This window comes from Phaseolus vulgaris, chromosome 1 (genome assembly GCF_051622355.1).
Source record: "Phaseolus vulgaris cultivar YP4 chromosome 1, ASM5162235v1, whole genome shotgun sequence".
Classification (NCBI taxonomy): Eukaryota; Viridiplantae; Streptophyta; class Magnoliopsida; order Fabales; family Fabaceae; genus Phaseolus; species Phaseolus vulgaris.
In genome coordinates, this window is record NC_143498.1 from 7,485,812 (window position 1) to 7,510,293 (window position 24,482).

The 24,482-nt window shown below is 30.7% G+C and overlaps 2 protein-coding genes across 2 annotated transcripts; one reads left to right on the plus strand and one right to left on the minus strand.

Moving 5' to 3' along the window:
* Positions 1-2,614: 2,614 nt before the first annotated feature.
* On the plus strand, positions 2,615-8,869 carry LOC137813363 (cyclin-A2-2). Its single transcript, XM_068615553.2, is given in 13 exon segments — positions 2,615-2,927; positions 3,023-3,254; positions 4,199-4,457; positions 5,108-5,244; positions 5,437-5,526; positions 6,107-6,240; positions 6,954-7,029; positions 7,128-7,204; positions 7,900-7,933; positions 8,048-8,197; positions 8,296-8,430; positions 8,578-8,631; positions 8,633-8,869. Coding segments are annotated over 12 exon segments (1,392 nt in total). The 5' UTR covers positions 2,615-2,927; positions 3,023-3,047; the 3' UTR covers positions 8,672-8,869.
* Positions 8,870-9,316: 447 nt separating this feature from the next.
* Positions 9,317-12,526, minus strand: LOC137813362 (serine/threonine protein phosphatase 2A 57 kDa regulatory subunit B' kappa isoform). The gene is made up of 3 exons (XM_068615551.1): positions 12,296-12,526; positions 10,745-12,160; positions 9,317-10,019 (listed from the first exon to the last, which is right to left on the minus strand). Exons 2-3 carry the CDS (start codon positions 11,885-11,887, stop codon positions 9,687-9,689), a joined length of 1,476 nt encoding a protein of 491 aa, XP_068471652.1. The 5' UTR covers positions 11,888-12,160; positions 12,296-12,526; the 3' UTR covers positions 9,317-9,686.
* Positions 12,527-24,482: the final 11,956 nt, after the last annotated feature.

Consider the following 24,482-nt stretch of genomic DNA (forward strand, 5'->3'; position numbering starts at 1 on the left):
AGTTTTAAATAATTACAAAGATATTTGAGTTAATCTTATTAATTTTTTGGTGCTTCTGCAGCACACATAATTTATTTCACATAATCATGTCGTTAATGGGAGTATTCAATTTAAGAATAAAGGAAAAAAAATTCTAAAAATTGGACATTTTCTTAAGGCAATGTTTATTTTATGCCAAATTTGATCAAATTACATTGCATTCTTATCCATTTTCTAAAAGTAGAACTACATTATTTAACATTACCTAAAAAATTACATAATTAAAATGTTTTACAAGGAAAGATAACATGTATGTTGTATTTATTGTATTTTTTTTAAGTGGATAAAAAGAAAAAATAATAAATAATTGTAGTAGTTTTATTTAATTTTTTTGATGATAATAGGAAAGGATTAATAAGTAAAATATTAATATATTAATCATAATTACCATTACTATCTTGTTGGGAACATAAAAATTGGAAACAAATGTTTGATAATAAATAAATGTAGTAGTTTTTCTTTTTTTTTCTTTTTATGTTTTGATGATAATAGGAAAGGATAAATAAGTAAAATAATATCAATCACAGTAATAAAAAAATAATAATTAGTATTATTATATTTTTATCTTCAGAATATAAAAATTGAAAACAAATATTAAATATTAAATAATAAATAAATGCACTATAACAGAATAAAAAAGAAAAATGAAATTAAAAGAATAAGATAAATTTTAAGTATAATTTTTTAATTAAAATTCTATGACTATTATAAATCTAAACCTAACTAGTATGAGTATAACTAACTTCAAATCACCATAGTAAAAGCTTTTAGAAATTAAAACTTAATGTGAAAAATGTAGTTAAATTTTAAATTACATTTAATAATAATATATTTTGTTTAACTAATATAAAAATATGTAGTTGTTATAATGAAAAGAAAGGAATAAAAATTGTTTATATTAATAAATATATTTGAATTTGTAGCACAAAACATTGGCCGATTAATATTACTTACTACAATTATAAATAAATAAATAAATGATATATTTTTTTTGATATTTATTATTATTTTTTTTATAATATTTGATAACATTATATTGTTTTCCCTTATTATTATTAGTTTCCGTTCATCTTTGTACAATGATTCTACTAATGACAACTCTGGATGTCACTTTTAAATTATGACGAGAAAATAAAATCTATCCTTAGTAAGCATAACAACATAAAGTCATTCCAAATTTTCTCATTTCTCTCTTTTAAAACAAAAATTTACATGTATTATTTTTACTAACTTACTTTTGTCTTTTACACATATTCTTTAAATGTCACATTTAAATACAACAACAAAAAGTTGTTTAAGTTATAAGGACTCTAAAAAAAAAAAAGAGGATATAAAAAATAAACTCTTTCTTAGTAAAACTCTTATAAATATAATACATTCTCCCTATAGCATTTATAAAATATTTTATGATCTTGCTCCTAAAAGCTTGAGACAATAGTGCATGTAAAGTATGTTGATATTTTATGCATGATCATTGAGAGTCTTATATTTATAAGTCACTTGGATAAGATCATTGTAACTAGTGTGCAAATCTTTTGTTTGTTAGAGTTGTAGCATAAGTTGATAGTATTTGTAGCTTACAAGGATTCTCGATACACTCAATTTATTCTTCAAATTACCTTTAATTTTGAAAATTATTTTATTGTACTAACAAATACTATTTTGAACATACAATATTGTTGATGTTTTGTAAGATTTTTTGAAATTCAAAATTAACATATTGACAACTTTGTGATTTAACAAATTCAAACCAAAGTGTATTTTCCTTTAGAGTTTTGTAAGTCTTTCAATTTTTTAATGTATGATCTTATGGAAAGGTTGTTTAGAAATTGTCTCAGAAAAATAGTTTAATAACTTGACAAATATTAATCTTCTTATCATATTAATTTATAGTTTTTTTTATGAACATACTTAAAATACACATAAACATTATTTGTTATAATAAAAATTGTGAATCATTAGACTCTCTTTCCAGTGAAAACTAAACCGTCTTATTGTATAAAAATTAAATTGTCTTATATTAGAAAGTGAAAACAAAACCTTAAACCATATTATATGATGATTAGATATTTAGGTTTAATTCTATCTTCCTCCAACCATTAAGCTTAAGTTGTTGACACACATTAAACTTATATATGTGATCACAAAGCCAATTTGCATTGAAAGATGAAGGAAGTTGAGAAGTGAAAGATGCTCAGAATTTTATGAACAAAAAAAGTCATTTTTACTACTTCAACTACCTTCAAATTTCACCGCACTGTAAGTCTAACAGCTAATAATATCCATATAACAAACAACAACATTGACTAAGAAAAACAGAGAGAGAGGAATATTCAATAAAAAAAAATGCTTATGACAGTATCATAAAATCTATCCATGGACATTAAAAAAAAATCTCCCATACATCATCACATTCAACCATAGTATTAATAAAAAAAAATCCAAACATTTAATGGAGTGACAAAAATAAATTTATGATTTGAATGGAAGAAAAAACCCTACAAAATCTAAGAAAAAAATGATAATCTGGTGGCGTTTAGATTTTGGAAGAGTTCAAACCGTGTTTGTCTCTCCCGCTCGCACTCACGCTCCGCTTTTATTACTACTCACTGTTATCTGCTTCTCACTCTCTCTTCTTCAATTTCCTCCTTTCTCTCTCACTCTTTCAATCTCATGAGAGCAGAGTAAGCACAGCTTTCAACTCTCTCTAACAAACTTCTTCCAGAACCTTCCTTCACTCTTTCAGCTATTTCTCACGATTCTCATGCACAGATCTAACCACCATTGCCGTCACTGCTTGCCGTTATCACAATTTAACCTATAATTTTAATTTCCACGCGCACATATAGAATCACCACACTCTTTCTGCAAAGCTGCCTGAATTTCTAGTACGGTAGATTAGAGATAAGCTTAGCTTTTCACGAGGTTTTGTTTGAATTATTGTTCGTGTTTGTTACGACCGTGTTTTGTTGTTGATTTTCAGGCTGGTGTTGGTCTCCGAGGCATGAATGATGGATAAAGAGAATGCTGTAATAGGTGGTCGAGTGACGCGAGCAATGGCTAGAGCTTTGAGAGAGGTCTCTGCCTCTTCGAGACCGTGCTTTAAGAAACAACGCAAAAGCAAATTGGAGAAGAGCAGTAGAGCCGCACTGACTGATGTAACCAATGAATACAGAAAACCGCAGCTCAATAACAGTGCTGCTTCCAATTCTCAGGTATAATGTACAAGTTCAATTGTGGTTTTGGAGTTGCAATTTTGTTTTATGTTGTTATAGTTGAGGCGGCTTACGCCCTACAAATCTTAGCATTGTGCCCAAATCGCAGTCTTGAAACGTAATTTTTTAAACCTATGATCTACTGCTTTTATTTTATGTTTTTTTTTTTTTTCTTCACTTCACATGTATTTTTTTTAATTGTGTAAAGTCATCCATTGCAACGTTAAATTCAAATCACATGTCATGCGTAGCAGTGAAAACCACAGCTGGACCCAACTGCGACTTTTTTTGTAAAAAAAAATTCAATAAAGATTAAAAGTTAGATTTTTCTACTGTATCTCTTTGTGGTTGAGTGAGTGGGTAATGTGTGATATTTTAAAGGGAATGCGGAAGGCATCTGGTGAGGTGGAAAACTATACATGGTCTTTAAAAAATAAAAATCTATCCAACTTTACAAAGAAAAGATGCAAGTAATTGGAATAACTATGTAATTATTTTCTGCATTTGTCTCATGCTATGCTTTTGAGTAGTTTTATCTTGCTAAAACAATAATTAGCAAGACTTTATCTGATTAGTCTGAAATGAAACTGAAACATTAAGATATTTGTGCCTAAAGAATATAATAATTTCATACCACGATTCACATTGCAGTTGCAGCTGCCATACTTGTAACTGCAGTGGTTACCATTGAAACTGCAATTTTTATAACTATTAATTGTGCATGAGATAGTTTTGAATTTGTAATGCTCCAGCAATTCGATTTAACTATTAATTGTGTATATGATTGTTTTGAATTTGTAATGCTCCAACATTTCGATTCTAATAAAAAAGTAGCTCTACAGGATTGTATAAATGTTAGGAATGACTAGGTTATAAAAAATAAAGTCAGAGATTGGCAAGGTTATTTTTAAGTTGCCTGACACTTTATATTGCGCGTTATATAGACAAGAGGAGGCCATAGGAAGCCAAACACAAAGGGAGCTTCCAATGTCTCCATGCAAGTTTTGTCAACTCGAGATGTTCGAGCAAAGTCAGCAAAAGATTTATCCGCAGTATCGATGGTACAGTCACATGACGTTGTTTTTGCTGAAAGGCTGGAAGACAGAGAGCTAGTGCAACCTTCTATGTCTGTCATGGCAGGTCCCCTGCTTTCAATGCAGGACTCTGTGGAATCTGATGAACTCCTTGGCTCTCCGAACAAAGGTTTTTTTTCAATAATTTCGTGTCACTGCTAGTATGCATTTCTGCTGTCTATGAGGTTTCTTATGCGATTTATGAGATGATGATTGTAAAATTGACATTTATAATCGTACTTGTCTTCTTGGAATGAGGTAACTGTTTCTTTGTAACAGTCTGTACATTTTTCTTCTTGTGTCTTCATTTTTAATTGTTTACTCACATGTGTAACTTTTTCCGCAGTCTATTAAAATATCATCTTAAATATTCCACCATATCTATTATTTCCTAGAAGCAGTGAATGCTATCTGATTACGGGCCTTAATATAGAAGCTGTTTATCACTTTACCTTATGGCTGTTTATGTATTTTATTCTTATAATATGGATTTAATTTAAATATAACTGTCATCCACTCATAGACTGTCATGCATAGCAATTGACTTTTGTAACAACTACTTTAAACGTCATACCTAGTGTTTTTTTTTAATCGGTTGACATTGTAAAATCTTACTCCGACACCATACAAAAATTAAACTCTGTAGAAGGAACTTCAAGTTCTTAAGATTTACAAATTATGTGATTGCCCACATTATATTTTTTACAAGAAAGATAGCATGCAAGTTAGCTTTTCATAAGTTCCTGATTTCATTAATTATATGTTGATTGGATGATGCAGATATTGATATGATTTCAGAGAAACTAAAACATTCGGATGGTTTGGGCATTGTGGACATTGATTCAGTGGAGTTAAAGGATCCTCAAGTTTGGAGTTCATATGCCCCTGATATATACAATAATATATTTGTCAGAGAGGTTAGTGTTGTAGACATGTCATTTTATATTTGGATTGTTTAGTTCACTGGTAAAATTGTAACTAGCTTCTCTTTAACACTGTTATGATCGACAGCTTATATTCTTAACAATATAGACTATATGAAACTTAGGAAAAACTGGATAAGTTTCACTGGAAAAAATTGATAATAAATTTTGGTTAAATATTTCCAGTTTGAAAAGAGACTAACCGATTACATGGGCGAGCTGCAAAAAGATATCACTCCGAGCATGCGCGCAATTCTGATTGATTGGCTTGTGGAGGTTAGTCTCATGGCAGTTTTTAAATCTTGACTACTTGTCAACTTAAGTTTTTTTCCCTTGTTGTCACTTGTTGCTCAACTGCCTGAATGTAATGATTGGTCTTTGTATAATTTTGACGGTTGCACTTCTTCGATTGTTCCTCTGGTTTATTGCAGAGAAGCTTTTAAAATAATCAATTAGACAGTACCAACCCATGTTTTTTTTCTTCACGGTTAAACTTTTCAATACTCTCCAACCATGTTACCTTTTCAGTTAAGCTCAAATTTCTAACCCAAGTTTCCTTTTCTTCTACATGTAATAGTTATAATTTCACAAAACCTGGTGTTAAATTTCAGTACTCGACTTCAATGTCATCTCAAGCATTATCAATTTGTCACCATGCCTTTGGAAATTATGAACAAAAAATATTGTTAATGCAATCTCATGGACAGCTTTCAATGGAAACCGTTATTAATTATCCATGATAAAGGCACATTAGAAATAAAGTACAAAGAAATCTTTCAATGCTGTTACCTGAGTTCGGTGAATCTTTGGCTGCTGAATGGGTTATAGCTGAAGATTTGTTATATCCTCTTTTCAGGTTTCTGAGGAATATAAGTTAGTTCCAGATACTCTTTACCTTACTGTGAATCTCATTGATCGGTTTCTTTCTCAAAGTTTGATTCAGAAACAGGGACTCCAGTTGCTGGGTGTTACTTGCATGCTGATTGCATCGTAAGTACAATACTTTATAAATGTCCAGTTGGCCCTGATTAAGTAATATGAAAGTACCACGCGTTCTTCTTTAATCTTATTTATGCTTATCTCTGAACTCAGACCTATGAATACTGAGGCACTTTATAATGAGGTTGGTATCGCAATATACTTTACATCCTCAATTCAGTGTGACGATGAATTGATGATTATTACTTAATTGTATATCTTTGAATTTTATATGTTTTTTCATCAACAGGTTTCACATGGTCTAAATTTTATTCTCATGTTTCTCTATGATAATGTTGACAAGGTTGTATGAAATTTTTATTTGGATTTCCGTTAATAAATCTGCAACTCACAGCGAATGTATATGTGCTTGTACTGGGATTGAGTCCCACAATCGAAAAATAGAATTCTAGTGAGGGCCTTGGAAATGTAGAACTCTAGATTGCGGTTTTTAAAGTGTTGGGCTCTACAACCGATATTTGTGGTGTGATTATCGCAGGGATTATAATTACTTTGGAAAGGGGTGGCATTTTTCTTGCTTTGCTTTGCTATTTTTACATAGGAGTGAAGAGTTTGAATGTAGCAAAATTGCTGTAATATAATTTATTCTAGACGATGTTGATCTGACGACGACAATCGATACTATAAGATATGATCCCAAATTTTTCAAAAGTTATGAGGAAATTCTAAATTGCTTGTCGTGTTTTTTTTCATGGATATTTAAGAAAGTATGAAGAGATTTGTGCTCCTCGAGTGGAAGAATTTTGCTTCATCACAGATAATACGTACACAAAGGCAGAGGTATAGCATTTGGTAGTATTGTCTGAACCTTCGTCTTTTCAAATTGTAATCATTACGGCTGATAGTGACATATAAAACACCTCGTTGGCACTTGATAGGTATTGAGAATGGAGAGTGAGGTTCTAAATCTGTTGCATTTTCAATTATCTGTTCCCACCGCTAAAACATTTCTCAGGTGCGTATTATATATGCAATCTCTCATGATGCATGCCTTTAGCAGATGATATAGTATGGTTTTCTTTTTCACGTTTCTCACTTTCCTAGTAATGTTGCATGTCATTATACTCACGTTGGCAATTGAATGGATACTCGAACACACTAATACTTGTGGTTGAAGAGCTTAGAGAAAATATGGGAAGTTAGAAATGTGAAGATAAGCTTTGGAAGTACACGATGTTGTTAAATAGAAATAAGACAGAGTAGTCAAGCTTAATGGAAAATTTTAATGCACGAAGGATGAATTCTAAGAATAAACACCCTGGAAGTGTGGAACAAAAATTGGGGTAGTAAAAGCCAACGAGAATAAACTCGATGTAGTAGAATTGAAATCGTTGCGTTGGATGAGCAGACATACTAAACAATATATGATTTCGAATGAAGCGTTATAATGTTGGCGTAGCATTTATTATTGAGACGATGAAAGAAGCTTAGGCTTGATTGAAGAAGGGCTGTTAAGGCCCAGTGAAGAGAGTATATCATGTAGAGGCTGACTCAATCACCATAGCAAACGAGGACAAAACTAATATGAAAATCATTAAGAAACACTTTTAAGGTTAAGTCATTAAGAAACTAATATGACTTAGTTATTATTGTTTTTGTTTTTCATTTAGTTAAAGTATAACTGCTATGATCATCTTGTCTGTCTTTCAGGAGGTTCATCCTTGCAGCACAATATTCTTGTAAGGTACCGTAGACTGCAGTTGCAATTTAACACCCACAATTTATCTTTTTATTGTGCTCAAAATTAAAAGGGTAACAAACAAAGCCCACTTTGTTGTAAATTTTCCATGTTTTACAGGTTTCTTATGTTGAAGTGGAATTTCTGGCAAATTATTTAGCAGAACTCACTCTTGTTGAATACAGCTTCTCGCAGTTTCGACCTTCCTTGGTAGCTGCCTCTGCTGTATTAATAGCCAGATGGACCCTCAACCAGTCAGAACATCCATGGGTCTGTACTTTAATATGACTATTTGCAAGTTGGCAAATTTACCTTGTTTGGATGTAAATAAATATAAATAAATGACTCACCTGTGCATTTACTTTCAGAATTCAACTATGGAACACTATACAAATTACAGAGTGTCAGAACTTAAAACTACTGTCCTTGCACTGGCAGATTTGCAACTTAATACCAAAGGCTGTCCTCTGAATGCTATACGTGACAAATATAAACAGCAGAAGGTAGAAAATACACAGCCGAAAGATGAACTTGTCACGTGCTACACATTTATTTACTTTTACTTTCTTTAACCTACTTTCTTTGTGATTAAAAACAAGTGAGTTTTAGCCGAAGATGCTAATGACAGTGAATTTTGCTTCCTGTGACAGTTCATGAGTGTGGCAAATTTGTCTCCAAAACCAGTGCAGTCACTTTTTGAGGCCGAAGTATAAAACTGTAAATGATGGTATCCCGGAAGACTAAATATTGACTTTTGGAATTTCAGATACAAGAAAGGTGTATTACCCTTGGTTGTAATTATTTATTTGACCATCTAATTCCCAATTACAGTCTGATCAATAGCTGTAACTTGTAGGAAGGTACCCAACTCTGGTACTTGCAGATATTGTACTGAGAAATTGTTACATCCTGATACAATTAAAGCAGAGAGAATTGTACTTAGTGGCATCTACTTTAAACTTCATTTTCAGGTAGCCATTAGGCAGTAAGCTTTGCAAGTGCTTCATGAGTAGTTTTGTGTCCTACCAACCATCCGCGGTAATAAAAATTGTCTCAAACTGCTTTACGTTTATTTTTTATCTTTTATTTTATACGACTGCATCTTATTTGAAAGGGCAACGACAGCAACTTATTTAAGAGGGCATCACAATCTTACCAAGAATATAAAATCAGACCAGGCAAATCTTATTAGATCATCATGTATGAATGATCTTTAAATAATACATAAATATTTGTCTTATTATGTGAATTGGATCGCCCATTCTTTTCATCATCAAAATTATATCATAAAACGTATTTTCAACCAATAGAAATTTTGCTTAATTGAATAATGCTTGGGACTGTCCATCAATTTGCATATTTAATAAAGAAATTACAGAATCCAAGGACTGAATTATTCAATTTTTTTTGTTATTATAACTAGTTCATACCTAATATCATATCAGGTGATACAGGAGAGCATGAGCCCTTGATTTGGAATGAAGACTTGCGCCTGATGACTGTAATGTAAGTACAAGTACGACATACACAGAAGATTTTGGAAATGAAGTTACACAGAAAATGGGTTAATTCACTGCATGGTCCTCATCATGTACCACAGTACCAAAGAAAACCCCTCTCACTTCTTCATGGCTACCAGAAGCATCATAGAACATAGGATTCAAAAACAAAACGCCAATCCCTATTACCAGCTATTCCACATTTCTTATAATTTTCTACCATAGAACGAGATAAGTGAAAAGAGGATTGAGAATGCAGGTCAGGAGACTAACACTGCAGTATTTCCAATAACAGGCCTGAGACTGGCGGCATGCTCTAGTTGTTCCCATGCCTCCTTCCGCTTCTCTGCTGCAGAGGTCAAGATTGCTTCTTCCTCCTTAAAGTGATTATGACAAGAAATGAAGAGCTTCTCATCCATCTCCAAGAACATCTTCCTAATATTGTGCGTTAGGTTCACAACTGCCGGGTTCCAATGGCTTTGAACATTCCTATCTAAAGCTGGAAATATGATGGACAGGATCACTTGCCGGTTATGTGCAATCAAGTTCACAATGTGGTCATTGTTCCAAAGGAAAAGGGCCCTTTCAGCTACCTGCAACAATCCATGTTCAATACACACAAAAATGTATCATTCAGCAATTAACAAGCTGGTTAATGGAAACCAGGGTACAAAAATAGCTTCATTTCCACAGGGGTTTAAAAAACAAGGGAATTTATGGAAAATATAGTGCCTTGTACAGACAAGAAATAGTATTGTCCTCAATCCCATGAACGTTTGAGGTCCAACTAGAAATTTCAAACTAACTCTGGATGATAACACAACTGTTTTCTTAAAATCTTTGTTGGATAGATATCCAATGTTGAAACTAAATACAGCTATTTAACTGAATTACCATTTATAGTACCATTAATATTTAACTAAATGTCATTATATCTTACGCAGAATTTGCTTCATAAAAGAGGGTATTAGGACACAAATTCTACGCATTATTTTACTCAAATATGGAAAAAGAATGGAGAAGTCGAAGAAAAGTAAAAGAACTAATCCAACCACATTGCATGACCGATATGCTTGAGCTTATAAAAAATTTGCCTACATTTCCATACTCAAAATATATTACAAAATAAGAAAGATTTTAGTGTCTTCAATAAAGATTGCATTGTACATTAATAGCAATAAAAGCTGCCAGAACCAGTAAGTGAAAGGAAAAATATAGAGAACCATGCAAAAGATGGAACATGGATCTATTTCTTTTAAGTAAAAAACTAACACAAAACTAGAAGATTTACCAAATGAATTCAGTACAGATATTTTACCTGAAAATGTAAGCTGTTTATGCAGCATCCAATCCGCCAAAACAAAGGAACCATGATCCTCTGGAACTCTACCATGTTAATTACTTCCAAAATTTCTTCAAGTTCACCCAGAAAGATCACCTCTTTCTGACTATTTGTTGCTGGCCAATATTTCAACAAACCCCTTATGACAATGCTCGCTAACTTGGGCTCCTTCTCTATAAATTGCATAACACAGTAAGACAATTGCTGAAAGTAGACCCCGATTGATTTCGGCTTGTGCAAGGGGACCAAAACCCTCCACATGAAGATTTTGTGTTCCTCTTTCAAGGGTAAAGCAAACCCAGTAATCACACTCCCAAAAATCTCCAACAACTCACCGATCCCACTGTGCTTCTCAGTCTCAAACACAAAGCGATAAAATATATTGTTAATAGATTTTCGAATATAGGGTCTATGCACCATAAACTTCCCATAAATCCTATGCAGAATCGCCTTCAAGCAATCCCTTTCCCTAGGATCCTCCGAATCAAACAACCCAAGCAATCTGGCAATAAACGAATGATCAATATACTTTTTCGCCACCTTGGCATCGAGGCACGAAGAAGAGATAAACTTAAGCAGCAATTCATACACAAGTTGCAAATGTGGCCAAGCAGGATCAAACATAGGTTCATCATCGTCATTCTCACCACCACCTGTCCTATAATTAGGAGGAAAAACTCTAAACAAATTGAAAGCACACATTCTACACAAAGCAAGGATAGCAGGCTCACTAAACCTCACTGTCCCACAAGCCACAAAATCAACAAGCTCAACCAAAGTCTTCCTTTTCACATCTTTATCTGCAACGCTCTTACTAGGGTCACAGAAATCAAATGTGACACAACAAAGGCTCAACTTGCTCACGAACAGGTTCATCTTCTCGGCATTAGCAACATCCTTAAACGGCACCAAAGGTTCAAATCCGGAAACCATGCTCGCCGGAAACACCGCCGATGACGAAGCTCGCTTCGCTGCGGTGGAACTGCCGCCATGTGGTCTTTGGCTTTTGCCGGCGACGCGTGGCGAGTCGGCGGAACGCGCCGAGTCACCCCAAGTCGACTCGTCCGAGTCGGGTTTCAATGACTTCCGAGGAAGCTTACTGAGGATTTGCCGGAGCATTGCAACCCAGAAGCTGAAATCAACGGTTTACGAACCTTTCAGATGAAAATCGAACCCATGAAGGAAGAATAGGAAGCAATCGAACCCGAGAGTGTTGATTTAATCAAAAGTTTTGAAAAGGGGAAGAAGAAACCCTAGATCTCGATCACCGGAAAATCCAAGCAATGGGGCGTGTCCCGTGAAATTAAGATCCGCATTTGAATTGGGTTTGCGGAAATTTTGGATTTTGCATTACAGATTGATGGAAAAATCAAATCTTGAAGGTTGGGGTTTCTGGGTGAAGAAGAAGGTGAACCAAAAGATGAGGCAGTAGAGAAAGAGAAAAAGCAAAACGTTGATGAGAAAAGGATTGAAGAATAATACAAATAACAACAATGAAAATTTGAGCTTTGAACCAAAGAATCTCACATTCTCTGAATGCAATTGCTCTTCAATTGTTCTTGGGAATGAAGAGAGAAAGAGTAAAGAAAGTTGAGGTGGAATGTGAGAAAGGTGATAGCTAAGGGTAAGGAAGATAATGAATTTGGTGGCACTTGACAATGGAGCTTTGCAGAGATCTTCAGTAATTCAGAGAACTCACTTAGCTCTTTCTTGATTCTTCTTGTAATAGATCCACCTACTGAAACTCAAAGGAGAACAAAGGAAAAAGAGGGAATAGTAAAATAAATAAAGTACAATGAGTTTCTATTTTAAACAACTTACTTTTGGTATATTTAATTTCTAGTTTTAAAAATTATTATCTATTACTGGTGGAGACATAGGCTTATATTCAGATTTTTTTTTCTTTCCCTCAAAGAGTAATTAAGAGTGAAAATTATTTTATTTTATAGGTGAGATTTGATGTAAAAATGTGTGAGAATATGTTTTCTTTGTTGCTTTAAAATAAGAATGAGAAATCATATAAAAACTATACATTAATATTAATTTAAAAAATTAAAAAATAATTTTATTTTTAAATAATTTATATCTTTCTTTTCTGTATAAAAAATAAATTATTTATTTATTAAATAAAATAAATAATTAAATAATTTCTCTCTATTTTAAATAAAATTATATTTTATTATAATACGTTTTTGCTTGTATATAATAAAATTCTGACAAATTATAGGAGTTAAAAAAAGTATGTAGCCAAAGAAGAAAAACATTTAATAAAAATAAAATCAGTTTTGTGTTTATTTTTAGAAAATCTGAAAATATTTTTTTAAAAAATTATACAGGTAACTATTTTTTTTATCTCAAGTATTATATTTAATTTGATTAAGATTTGGAGTAACGAATGAAAAGTGAAGTATAAATAAAGAAAAAGAAAAATAATAAAATATAACATTGTTTGAATTAGGTAGAAAAGGGTAAAAATAAGTAAAGAAAATTAATATTTTATATTAATAATTTATTTATTTTAATTATTTATTGTAATAAAACATAACAAATACAAAAAAAAATATTGTGTGTGATCACAACCAATGACTTATTATCATAAATGTTAAATAAAAATAATAATACAATTGATTATTATTTTCATGTTATTTTTCTTTTTTTTTAACAATCATTGATGCTTCACCTCTAACTTTTTGCCCTCATCTTTCAAAATCAAATTGACACAAACCATTCTCATTTATCTAAATACTTCTTTAAATTCTTTATGAACAATACTACCCTTTATAAACACTTATGAGCAATAGTACCATTTTGCAAACTAAGCTTAAAAACATGTAAGATGTGTTTGGATTGGGGATAAAATTTGAGAGAGTGTACATTTGAGGATTTGAGTATGAGATTGTTCGGATTGAGAAATGTTAGAGTGATTTGTGGGGATGATTTATTGAAATTTGTGAGTGATGTGATGGTTGAAAAAAAAAATTAAAGGTGTAAAATGTATTTACAAATTTACTCTTGTGTTTTAAAATAATTGAATAATGAAATATGAGTTATTCTTCTTTTAGATTTGAGTTCAATTAAAAAAATAAAATGATAATATTTATAATTGTAATAATTTTTAGATGAGAAATTATCAATATATGTAAAAATTGAAAATTCTTATATAAAAATAAATTATTGAAATATTCATAATTTTAAAAAATAAAAAATAAAATAATGTTGCATTAAATTTAAATAATATTAATAAGTTTATAATAATTTATCTACATTTATTTGTGTACACATTTAATTTCCCATTTTATCCTTATATCAATATTTTATTTTATTATTTTAGAAATAGAGGTTTTTTGTCATTTTATTGTTATCTTGGACATTCCCGTTATTTCATTTTTTGGTATTTACTTTTATTTTCCTAATTTTATCCTCTAAAAATCAAACCTAACTTTCTTAACAATTTTTCTCTTCTCTTGCATCCTTATGTTTCATTATCATTCTTTTTCCTTTTCTCTTTTATGTAGATAGTACTTTCATATATTTTTTTCTATTTTTTTGTTTTTGTTTTAATTGTTCCGTCTTATTTACATGTTTTTGTATATAGGGTTCAAAATCAACTAATGACTATAACAACAATAGGAGAATTCAAAACTCACGGACATTGCAACACCCAATCAGTGTATTGGGAAACCTAAAATTCTACAGTAAGCAAAAGTTTCTGAAATGATGACAAAACACTTCCTTCTTTCTTTTTCTTTTTTTACCAATCTTCAAAAATTTTTCCTATTATTAATAGCTTGACATAAAATGCATAACTGAATTGGACTAATCTAGAAGGAAGTCGTTGTCGTCATCAAGCACGTGAAGTTTGGTTCCTTGAATTGGGACAAGTGACTCTTTGTCCAACGTACTCTCTTCTCCAATTCCCCTCACTCTTTCCTCCACTCTCAAACGAGTAAGTTTATCAATTTCTTTGTCAAAAGACACTACAACAATAAACCTAACCACATTTTGTTTTTTGCGTTTTAGATTTGCAACAATTTGGAAAGGAATTTAAGCTTATTTTCATGTTTCTTTTTTGTTCCTAGCCAGACTTCTTGGATAGGAAGGCGTAGAAGTCATTAATCCAGAAGGCAAAGAAGACGTAGAGGAGGAAGCACAAAGAGTTAGATGAAAAAAACTGTGTTTATTTTTTTTTTTCCGTTTGTGGCGGCAAAATGTGTGAAAAAAAATTGAATGGTAAAAATTGTGACATCTAGATAATTTTGAGAAGAATGTACAACTAGTCATAATTAGTTTATTTCACATTTAATTTTATAAAATTAATATAGTATAAACATCAAATTTTAATTAGAGATAGACGATGTATAAGAAAAAATAGATCTTAAAATTTGTTAATTTAATAATTATTTTTAAAATTTTAACTTTTCAAAGTAATTATTTATTAAAAATAAATTATTCTATTAAAAAATTATACCAAATGAGTCTCTCATCTTCTCTAACTAAAAAATCATAAATTATCAATTTTATAAGTACATACAACAAATGATTCTAATAGATACTGATATATGAATAGACTATAGAGTTGAATGTCACTAAACAATTGTAATTAGTATATGACAAATTTCTTTATCATAATAAATCAATCAATATTATAAATTGTAAATATATCATAAATGTGGATACAAAAATGTTGTTATGCCGGTGTTTCTGCTAGTGAAAATAATAATAATTATTGTATATATTTTTTATTATATATAATTTTTTTTATTATTATTTTATTTTATTATTATGTGTAAGAAACCGTAAAAACGAAAAACATAAAAAAAAAGAGAAGCCCCAACCCCTGTTTCTCTCTCAACTTCTCTCTCCCTCTCCTTTCTCTCTTCAATTTCTCTCCAATACCTCATCTATTTCAAAATCTGATCACGCTATGTTGTAGCTGAGGAGTCAAGGTACATTTTTACCCGATCAGATTTTCAAATAGAGTAAGTTCATTTTTACTCTAAAGATCCCTTATTCTTTGTTTTTTCTCTATGATTTAGTCATCAATCTTAGTGGGGGTCAGTTGAGAAAAATGTTTCTCTCAACTTGATTAAGCTCATACTAAAATTTGGTAATATTTGAATAACTTGCTCTAGGTTCCTAAATTTTGGAGTGATTCCTCGATTTAAGGTAGAATTTCAATCAAAATAAATAATTTTAGGTAAGGGAAGCTACCTTAATCTTTTAATAGCACCCTAGGCTACAAGATCTGGATATGGAGTGGACATGGTCCCAATATTCAATTTCTCTTACAGGGATGTTGATGTTGATGTTGCATGTTTATATATTGTGTTGTTTGTTTATATATTATTTAAACTTGTAGAAATATTAAATTTTGATGGTTTAGTATTTAAGTGTTGTTTTTGTATGTTAAAAAAAGACTTTTGAATGTTGTGGATTGCGTTTTGAATGATACGTATGATGAAAATTGTATGGATTGGGAATGGTGACATATGAGATGCACGACTTGGGTTGTATTGAACTTAATCTTTGGTAGAACTTACTTAATACGGGTCTTTCGGAAGGCGTCAATTGTGATTCTGCTTGTTAAATATCCTGGATGTGTAGATCCATGAGATATATGTGATTTTTATGTTGGGATTTGAAGAAGATTTAATAATTGAGAAATTGATCCATGTAATTTGGTTTTCTCTCTTGATTTAATTGTGTATATTATAAATTTTTATTTTTACTAGCTTACCCTTGCTTTTCTTGTTGTGTTGTGAACTGCAATGATTGTACTATGTACACAAGCAGATATAAGAGGTTCTCGTGGCTTTAGGATGTAGTTTTGAACTTTCGAAGTCTATATAGAAATCGGTAGAACTTGTGTTGTAATAGTTAGATGGATTTTACAGGGTGTTACATTATGTAATGTTTAATAATTTTATTTATATTCTTTTAATATTTTTTGAAAATTATTTTACTTTATTATATAATATTATATTATATAATAGAATATACTGTATATCTATACCTATATATAAAGTGATTCTCTTCTTTAACTGCTCTTAATTTTTTTCCTATTTTATCCTTATATTCCTATTTGATTTTATACCAGTATTATGGTTATTTCGTCGTTACATTTGTCACAAAACAGTTTTACATTTGAAAACAATTTTCAACCGGTTTCCAAAAGCAGTTTCCAAAAGGCAATTTTCCACAAGAGCAATTTTAAAATTGATTTAAATAAAGATATAAGAGCATGTTCTATTATTATTCTGAAGTTGATTTTTAGAAGAGGGAAATGTGTAATGACGAAATAACCATAATACTGAAATAAAATCAAATATGAATATAAGGATAAAATAGAAAAAAAATTAAGAACAAAAAAATCATGATAAAAATAAAAATGCGGATACACAGTCACGACACGAGAGAGCTTCTGTTCTCACTCTTATATAATAAGATTAATAATAATAATAATTATTATTCTTATTATTAATTATAAAAATAATTATAATTATTATTGTAATTATTTAATAATAATTCAATTTAAAATAGTTAAAATTACACTATTAATAATTAAAATTAATTATTATTAATTATTAATAATTAAAATTAATTATTATTAATTAAAATCAATTGAAATTAATTATTATTAATTAAAATTAATTATTATTAATTAAGAACAATATCTTTTTGAAAATCAATTTTATAATCTTTTAATAGCCACACATTATTTCAAAGGATTTACCTCATGTTCGTATCCCGACTGCGACTCGATTCCTTCCAACAAGAATGGATTTTCATGACTACAAAGTTTCTAAAATCAGTTTTCATGATCAAAAGTTAAACAAGAATCGATTATCCTTTTAGTACAAAGTCTTCAAAATTGATCTTTCTAAACATTTTCTATATGGCAAATTCAATTTTTGTTTTCTCCATATTACCCTTAACATCGATTATACCTTTTTCATAATGATTTCTAGAGTGGTAATATGAGTTGACTTGTCCCACATTTACGTTCGGATTGTTTTTGGAATTTTATTGTTATTGAATGTAGAAATGTGGAATAAATCACATTTGTTTCCATCAATTTAAGCTGATTTACGGATGTGGAAAAGACACGGTATATGTGAAATGATTTCCTCTCATGTATGCAAAGATCATGAAAGACACCTATGCCAATTTTCGTTTTTATCCTTAACAAAAAGCGAAAACAAGGGCAAGTCATTATCTCTATGGGTATCTTTATGGTTTATCAATGAATTCCTCTTCTAACTTTTAAAATATAACAAAATTTTAAAGATAAATAAATTCCAAAACATATTAATTATAAGAATAAATCACACTTATCACATTACTCACAAATTTATTTTTATAAAATTTTTTCATATTCCAAAAATGATAAAAAACTTATAATTTTTTAATAAATAATTATTCAACAGTATTACAAACAATTTACAAAATTCTAATTAAATCAAATCTACACAAAATATTTCATATATCATTATTTAAATATTTTTAAAGACAAGGATAAATCTGTAAACTTACATTTTACATCTTTACAAATAATTCAAAATATTCTCACAACTATCACATTATTCACATATTCAATCAACTTTCCTCACACATCCACTGTAATATATCTGATTCGGTCGGTCATCGGTAGTCGATGACGTCAGCAACAGATAACCACGTGGACCACTCGCAGGGTGACACGTGGATCAGGTGGCAGAGAAATCAGGGAGGAGATCACCCAGAACGGTGATCGGTGGTCAGTAACCGAGTGGCCACCGACAGATCAGTTCCAAGATAAACACCCGGGGGGAGAACGCGAGAAGCAATAGAGCACCGATCAGTCATCAGGCGTTTTGTGTTACACGCAGTTAAACTGGGACTGAGATTCCCAACGAGAGCGTTACGCCAGAGAAAGAGGAGCTCCTCGCCGGTAGAATCGTGCACGAGAGTGGCTTGAGGGAGTTAGTGAACCAGTCAGTGAGTGGTGACTCTTTCAACCCATTACGTGCATGACATCGTGAAGGGGAAATCGTGTATGCAGAGAGCAATGCTTGGTGAGTGTGCCTAGTCCAGCCACACCTGGCGTTCTCCTGGGAGTGTGCGATTCACCCAGATGGAAGAAACGCGCTAAGTTACTCCGCAAGGGAATAACTTAGGCGCACAAAGAGATGCGCTAGAGCCCTTCAGGTAGTGGCACGTGTGCGGTTAGATGTGAGTTGCATGCCTCCACGTGTCACCATCTGAGAGGGGCGCGGCCAAGATAAAGGTGCACTTCGCATCGTGAAAGGTACACACAGAAAACACAAACACCCACGTCTTCACTGATTGTGGTACGTTTTCGCACAAAAGCATAACAGAATTCTGACACACGCAGAGAATAGCGTAACAGAATTATGTTAGGCACAGACACAGAGAGAGAATAAAAAGAGAGAATCAGAGAGAGATATACACACATTATTTTTGTTGGTGATTCTGTGACCTAACTTGAGCGTCGGAGTGCAAACGGCCGCTAGAGGCGCCGTCTGTGTGTTTTGCAGGTTGCGTTTGAAGTTCCCGGAGAAGGTTTTAAGAGCATTCTTGTAGATAGCACAGTTGCATAGGCGGGGTAAGGAAGCGACAAAGCGATTCCTCCACGTTAGAGTTGGCGGCAGGATCAATATCCCAATCCAAACACACAAACTTTCTTCTCAAATCCTCACATTTTTACTCCTTAATCCAAACACAACATTAGCCCAAAAAATATGGCCCGGATTGGCCTGTCCCACAAAAGTGACGCGGGCTAAATTTGTTGGTCTGCTCCATATAAGTGTTGGCCCGCTCCGTATAAGTGTTGACCCGCTGGTCTGCAAACCAACCCACAACAATCTCAAAAATATCATTAAACACCACTCAAAAACTCAACATAACAATTAATTAAAAAATAATAATTTCTAATAAAAACATATTTAATATCAAAACTAATACGATATTAATTATTCTATTCATATTGATTCAAATCCATGAATCCAACATTTCTATATATAGGTTGATAGGGACTATCTAAACATATATATTCAATAACATTATCATTCTTAACTACCCATAGGACTAATAACATTATCATTTTTAATAACTACCCATGAGGACTGATTATAATTATTGATATTGGATGAAGAGAGTGAACACGTGTTAATTTTCAAATACTACTAAATAAGAAAGTATATAATAGTTAACCTTGTCAGAATGTTAGATGCTGGATAATGTAAAATGCAAAAGGTAAGGTTTATTTTCCCTTTTACTTCCTCAATGAGTCCAATATGACAACATTGGAGGGTAGTGGATCATAAACTTTTATGCCCTGTTTGCTTCTGCGGATGAGGTTAGAGTGAGGATTGGCGAGCGAGTGACTACCTTGTTTGTTTCCACTGTTTTGGAGGTGTCTGTGCGGATGGAGGAGCGGGTAGCTAGCAAATTGTCATCTTCACACAAATGAGCGGATTTGAGATGATTATACGTAGGAGCATACGTTTTTACGCTGATACCCTTGCATGCATCACAATTTTCTCAAATTGGGCACTCTACAAGGAATCAAAGAATTCTGGAAAAGGTAAAATCGATTTTGCATGCAATGTGTAGAGAACGAAAATCAATTTTGTCATATAGGAAAATCGATTTTGGAGATTTTGTATGGAAAGAAAAATCGATTCTTGTTTAGCTTTTAGTCATGAAAATCGATTTTGGAGACTTTGTACTCATGAGAGAATCGATTCTCATGCCTTTATAAAACACCCAAAATCGATTTTGTTTTCTTTGGTGTCATTGAGAATCGATTCTCCTTCAATTTCAACTACATAGAGAATCGGTTCTCTTTGTATTTAAACTACATAGAGAATCGTTTCTCTTACTGTGTTTTTTTTTGTTGGTTTTTTTAATTTTTAAAAATTTATATTTATATTTTCTCTTGCTTTTCAGGTTATATCTTGAGTGGTTGGAGTTGTGTAGTTGAAACCTAAAAAAAATATTTGATAGTACTTCAAACCTAAAAAAAATATATATCATAAATCATTATTTAAATATTTTTAATAGAAAGAGTAAATTTGTAAACTTACATTTTACACTTTTAAAAAAGTTTATAAATTCCCTTCTAACTATCATATTACTCACAAATCTCAATAAACCATTCTCACAAATCCACTCTATCATCCCTCAATCCAAACAACCTCACACATTCTCACACATCCTTTCTAATCTTCACAAATCCACTCCCTCCCATCCTCACAAATCCCTTCCCAAATCCAAACAGGCCCTTAATTAGAGAGTGACTCATTGTAGCCTATACTATTTTACAACTAATTATACATATACCGTTAACAATGTCCAAGTATTCGTATTATATTTTCTTTAGGATGATTTTATTTATTTTATAAAAATAAAATGATTGAATACATTATTTATCATACATTATATTGAAGTTATGTGTGATAACAAATTATTATATAAGATTAAACATTTTAGATCTTTATAGCCTAATTATACCTAGGAAGGATACAAGTATTTACTCTATCTTTTTTTTCTTAAATTTATGTGGGACTTAGCTTTCATTCTCTCTTAGTTCTTTTCTTTTTTAATTCTACATCTTTTATCATAAATTTTGTGATGTGATTTTAAAGTAGGAGTTATTTCAAACTCCCTTTTTTTTTAAATTATCGCCTTTCATATTGTAATTTTAAAGTGTTATTAAAAATAAAATCGAAAAATAATGTGTTAATATAAAGAAATTTTCATTATATATTATTACAAAAAAAGTATTTTTCTGATTGGTTAGACCAAAATACTAGTTTATTGGTAAAAGAATTCTAAGACATGCCTTTAGATTTTTATAATTTAAATCTAAGATCATGTTGTAAAATCCATATATTCTTAGTTTCATGACATGTCCTATAACTTCTTCTAATTGAAAGTATTTCTCAGTGCTTAAATAACATATTTAATTATTGACATTTTTTTCAAAATAATTATGGCCTAATTAATATATTTTTTCATTAAGATTGTGTTTGCTTCTAGTCGTAGCCTCAATACACGAATTGATGAGTGAGTGAGTTGTTTGTTTGGATCAGGTGATTTGAAGGTGAGTACACGGACGAACGAGTGGGTGAGTATCATTTTTTGTTCTTCTCTCATATGCCTTGATTTGAGATGATGTTCACGTAGACCGCAAATAATTTATTGGGATACCTTTAATCTATTTGGCATTGAGCCTTAACCTTTAAGACGCAAAGGCATTGCATGAGGAATCAATGCAGCAAAAGGGATAATTGATTTTGATGGAGCTTGTAGTGAAGGGAGGATCAATTTGTAAGGAAGTCACTACAAGAAAAATGAGTTTTAACGGAGGTTATTTAACGAATGTTAGTATAATCCCAAGAATTGATTTAATTAACAGAGGTTGTTTTAACCTTCATTAAGTTCCAAAGGTTATACTAAAACCTCACTAAAATAACAGAGGTTTTTTTAACCTTCATTAAGTTCTAAAGGTTATTCTAAAACCTCAACAAAATAGTTGAGGTTTTTTAACCTTCGTTAACTTCCAAAGGTTATTCTAAAACCTCAACAAAATAGCGAAGGTTTTTTTAACATTCGTTAAGTTCCAAAGATTATTATAAAACCTCAGCAAAATAACAAAGATTTTTTTAACATTTTTTAAATTTCAAAAGTTTATTTTAAAACCTCGGCAAAATAACGGAGGTTTTTTTAACCTTCGTTAAATTCCAAAAGTTTATTTTAAAACCCCAGCAAAATAATGGAGGTTTTTAACCTTTTTTAAATTCTAAAGGTTTATTTTAAAACCTCAACAAAATAACGAAGGTTTTTTTAGCCTTCGTTAAATTCCAAAAATTTATTGTAGAACCTCAATAAAACACTATAGATTTTTAAACTTCAATAAATAAATATAATTAAATCTATTTATAAATAAATAATTAAAATTTGCATAGTTTTAATATATTTTATAACTAAATTCTCTTAAATTTTGAAAGTGTAACTTTACATTACAAATAAGTTTTCTAAAGTTTCAAAATTTTATTTAAAAAACTCAACAAAATAACATTGGATAATAAGTATTTCAACAACTAATCTTGGATAATAAGTATTTCAATAGTATTTGCATATTTTTTATGATTGATGGTAGTTGGTTTATATAGTTTCTAGTTTTTTTTTATTACAAGCTCATACTTAAAAAAACTTGACTTATTTTGTTTTAACTTTTGATATATGTATATTTTATGTGCAATTTTAGTTTTAGTTATACTTATTAATATTTAATTATCATAATTTTGAAATATTTTAAATTAAGACATTTATTTTAAAATGCATCTAATAATTAATTCACTGTGAAAGTGGGAAGTAATAAAGTTAAATTTTCCTCGCAATATGTTCTTGTAATCTTTAGCCAAGAACACACATGACTTTGAAGCACACATCTGATAGATGATACAATTATTTAGGATATATAAAGCAGTGATAAACATCTGTTGTTGTCAAGCTAGGTCACAATGACTTGTGACCCAAGTTGGGGTAGTAAGGTGACAGAAGAAGCAATATTGGAGTAAGAAGAATATAGTGCCTTATTTAATGTTTCTTCTCCTTAGATATAATAGACATAAGTGTGGCTGAATTGTGATTCCTTGTTAGGACTGTCGTCGACGATCATTGAGCATGTGCCGGAGAGTAGTGTGTCTACGGTGGAAGAGAGAAGTCAGAAGGATCGTTAAAGATAATGGAAAATGGGGTTAAAGGTATTTCAAATGACAAGTAATTTTACAGAAATTTTGAAACTCATGGTATTTTACGGAGGTTCCTAAACCCATTGTATTTTATGGAGGTTTTTAAACCCATGGTATTTTATACAGGTTTTTAAACCTGTGGCATTTAAAGGAGGTTTTGAAACCCATGGTATTTTACGGAGGTTCTTAAACCCATGGTATTTAACAAGGATTCTAAAAGACTTTTCCTGAATTAAAAAAACCTCGGGAAACACGTTCTACATGGATGGTTTAGCGGGGGAAACTACAACCCTAGGTAAACAAATTAATAAAGGTTTTAACCCTAGATAATGTGAAAATAAACTTCCTTTAAAACCATTTTTTCTTGTATTGAGTTTATGTGAAGCCAAAATCGATTTTCCACTTCTAGTGGAATTGATTTTCATGCACTCTATGTAGAAGCAATTCATACTAATTAATAAGAATAAGAACAATAATTATTAATAATAATTTAGTTATTATTATTATTTATATATATAATAAAAATAAAATAGTTTTAAAAAATATTAAAAGAATATAAATTAAATTATTAAACATTACATAATAATAAAATAAAATTATAATATAAAAAACATTTATTGTTATATATAATAAAAAATGTATACAGTAATGATTATTATTTTCATAAATTATTATAAAAAATTATTAATATTATTTAAATTTAATGAAAATTTATTTTATATTTTATTTTTTTAAAATTTTGAATATTTCAATAATTTATTTCTATGTAACAATTTTTAATTTCTACAAATATTCATAATTTTCCATCTAAAAATTATTACAATTATGAATATTATCATTTTATTTTTTAATTGAAACTCAAATCTACAAAAATATTCCTATTATTCAAATATTTTAAAACACAAGGGTAAATTTGTAAGCTTATATTTTAAATTTTTTCTCTCAGTCATCAC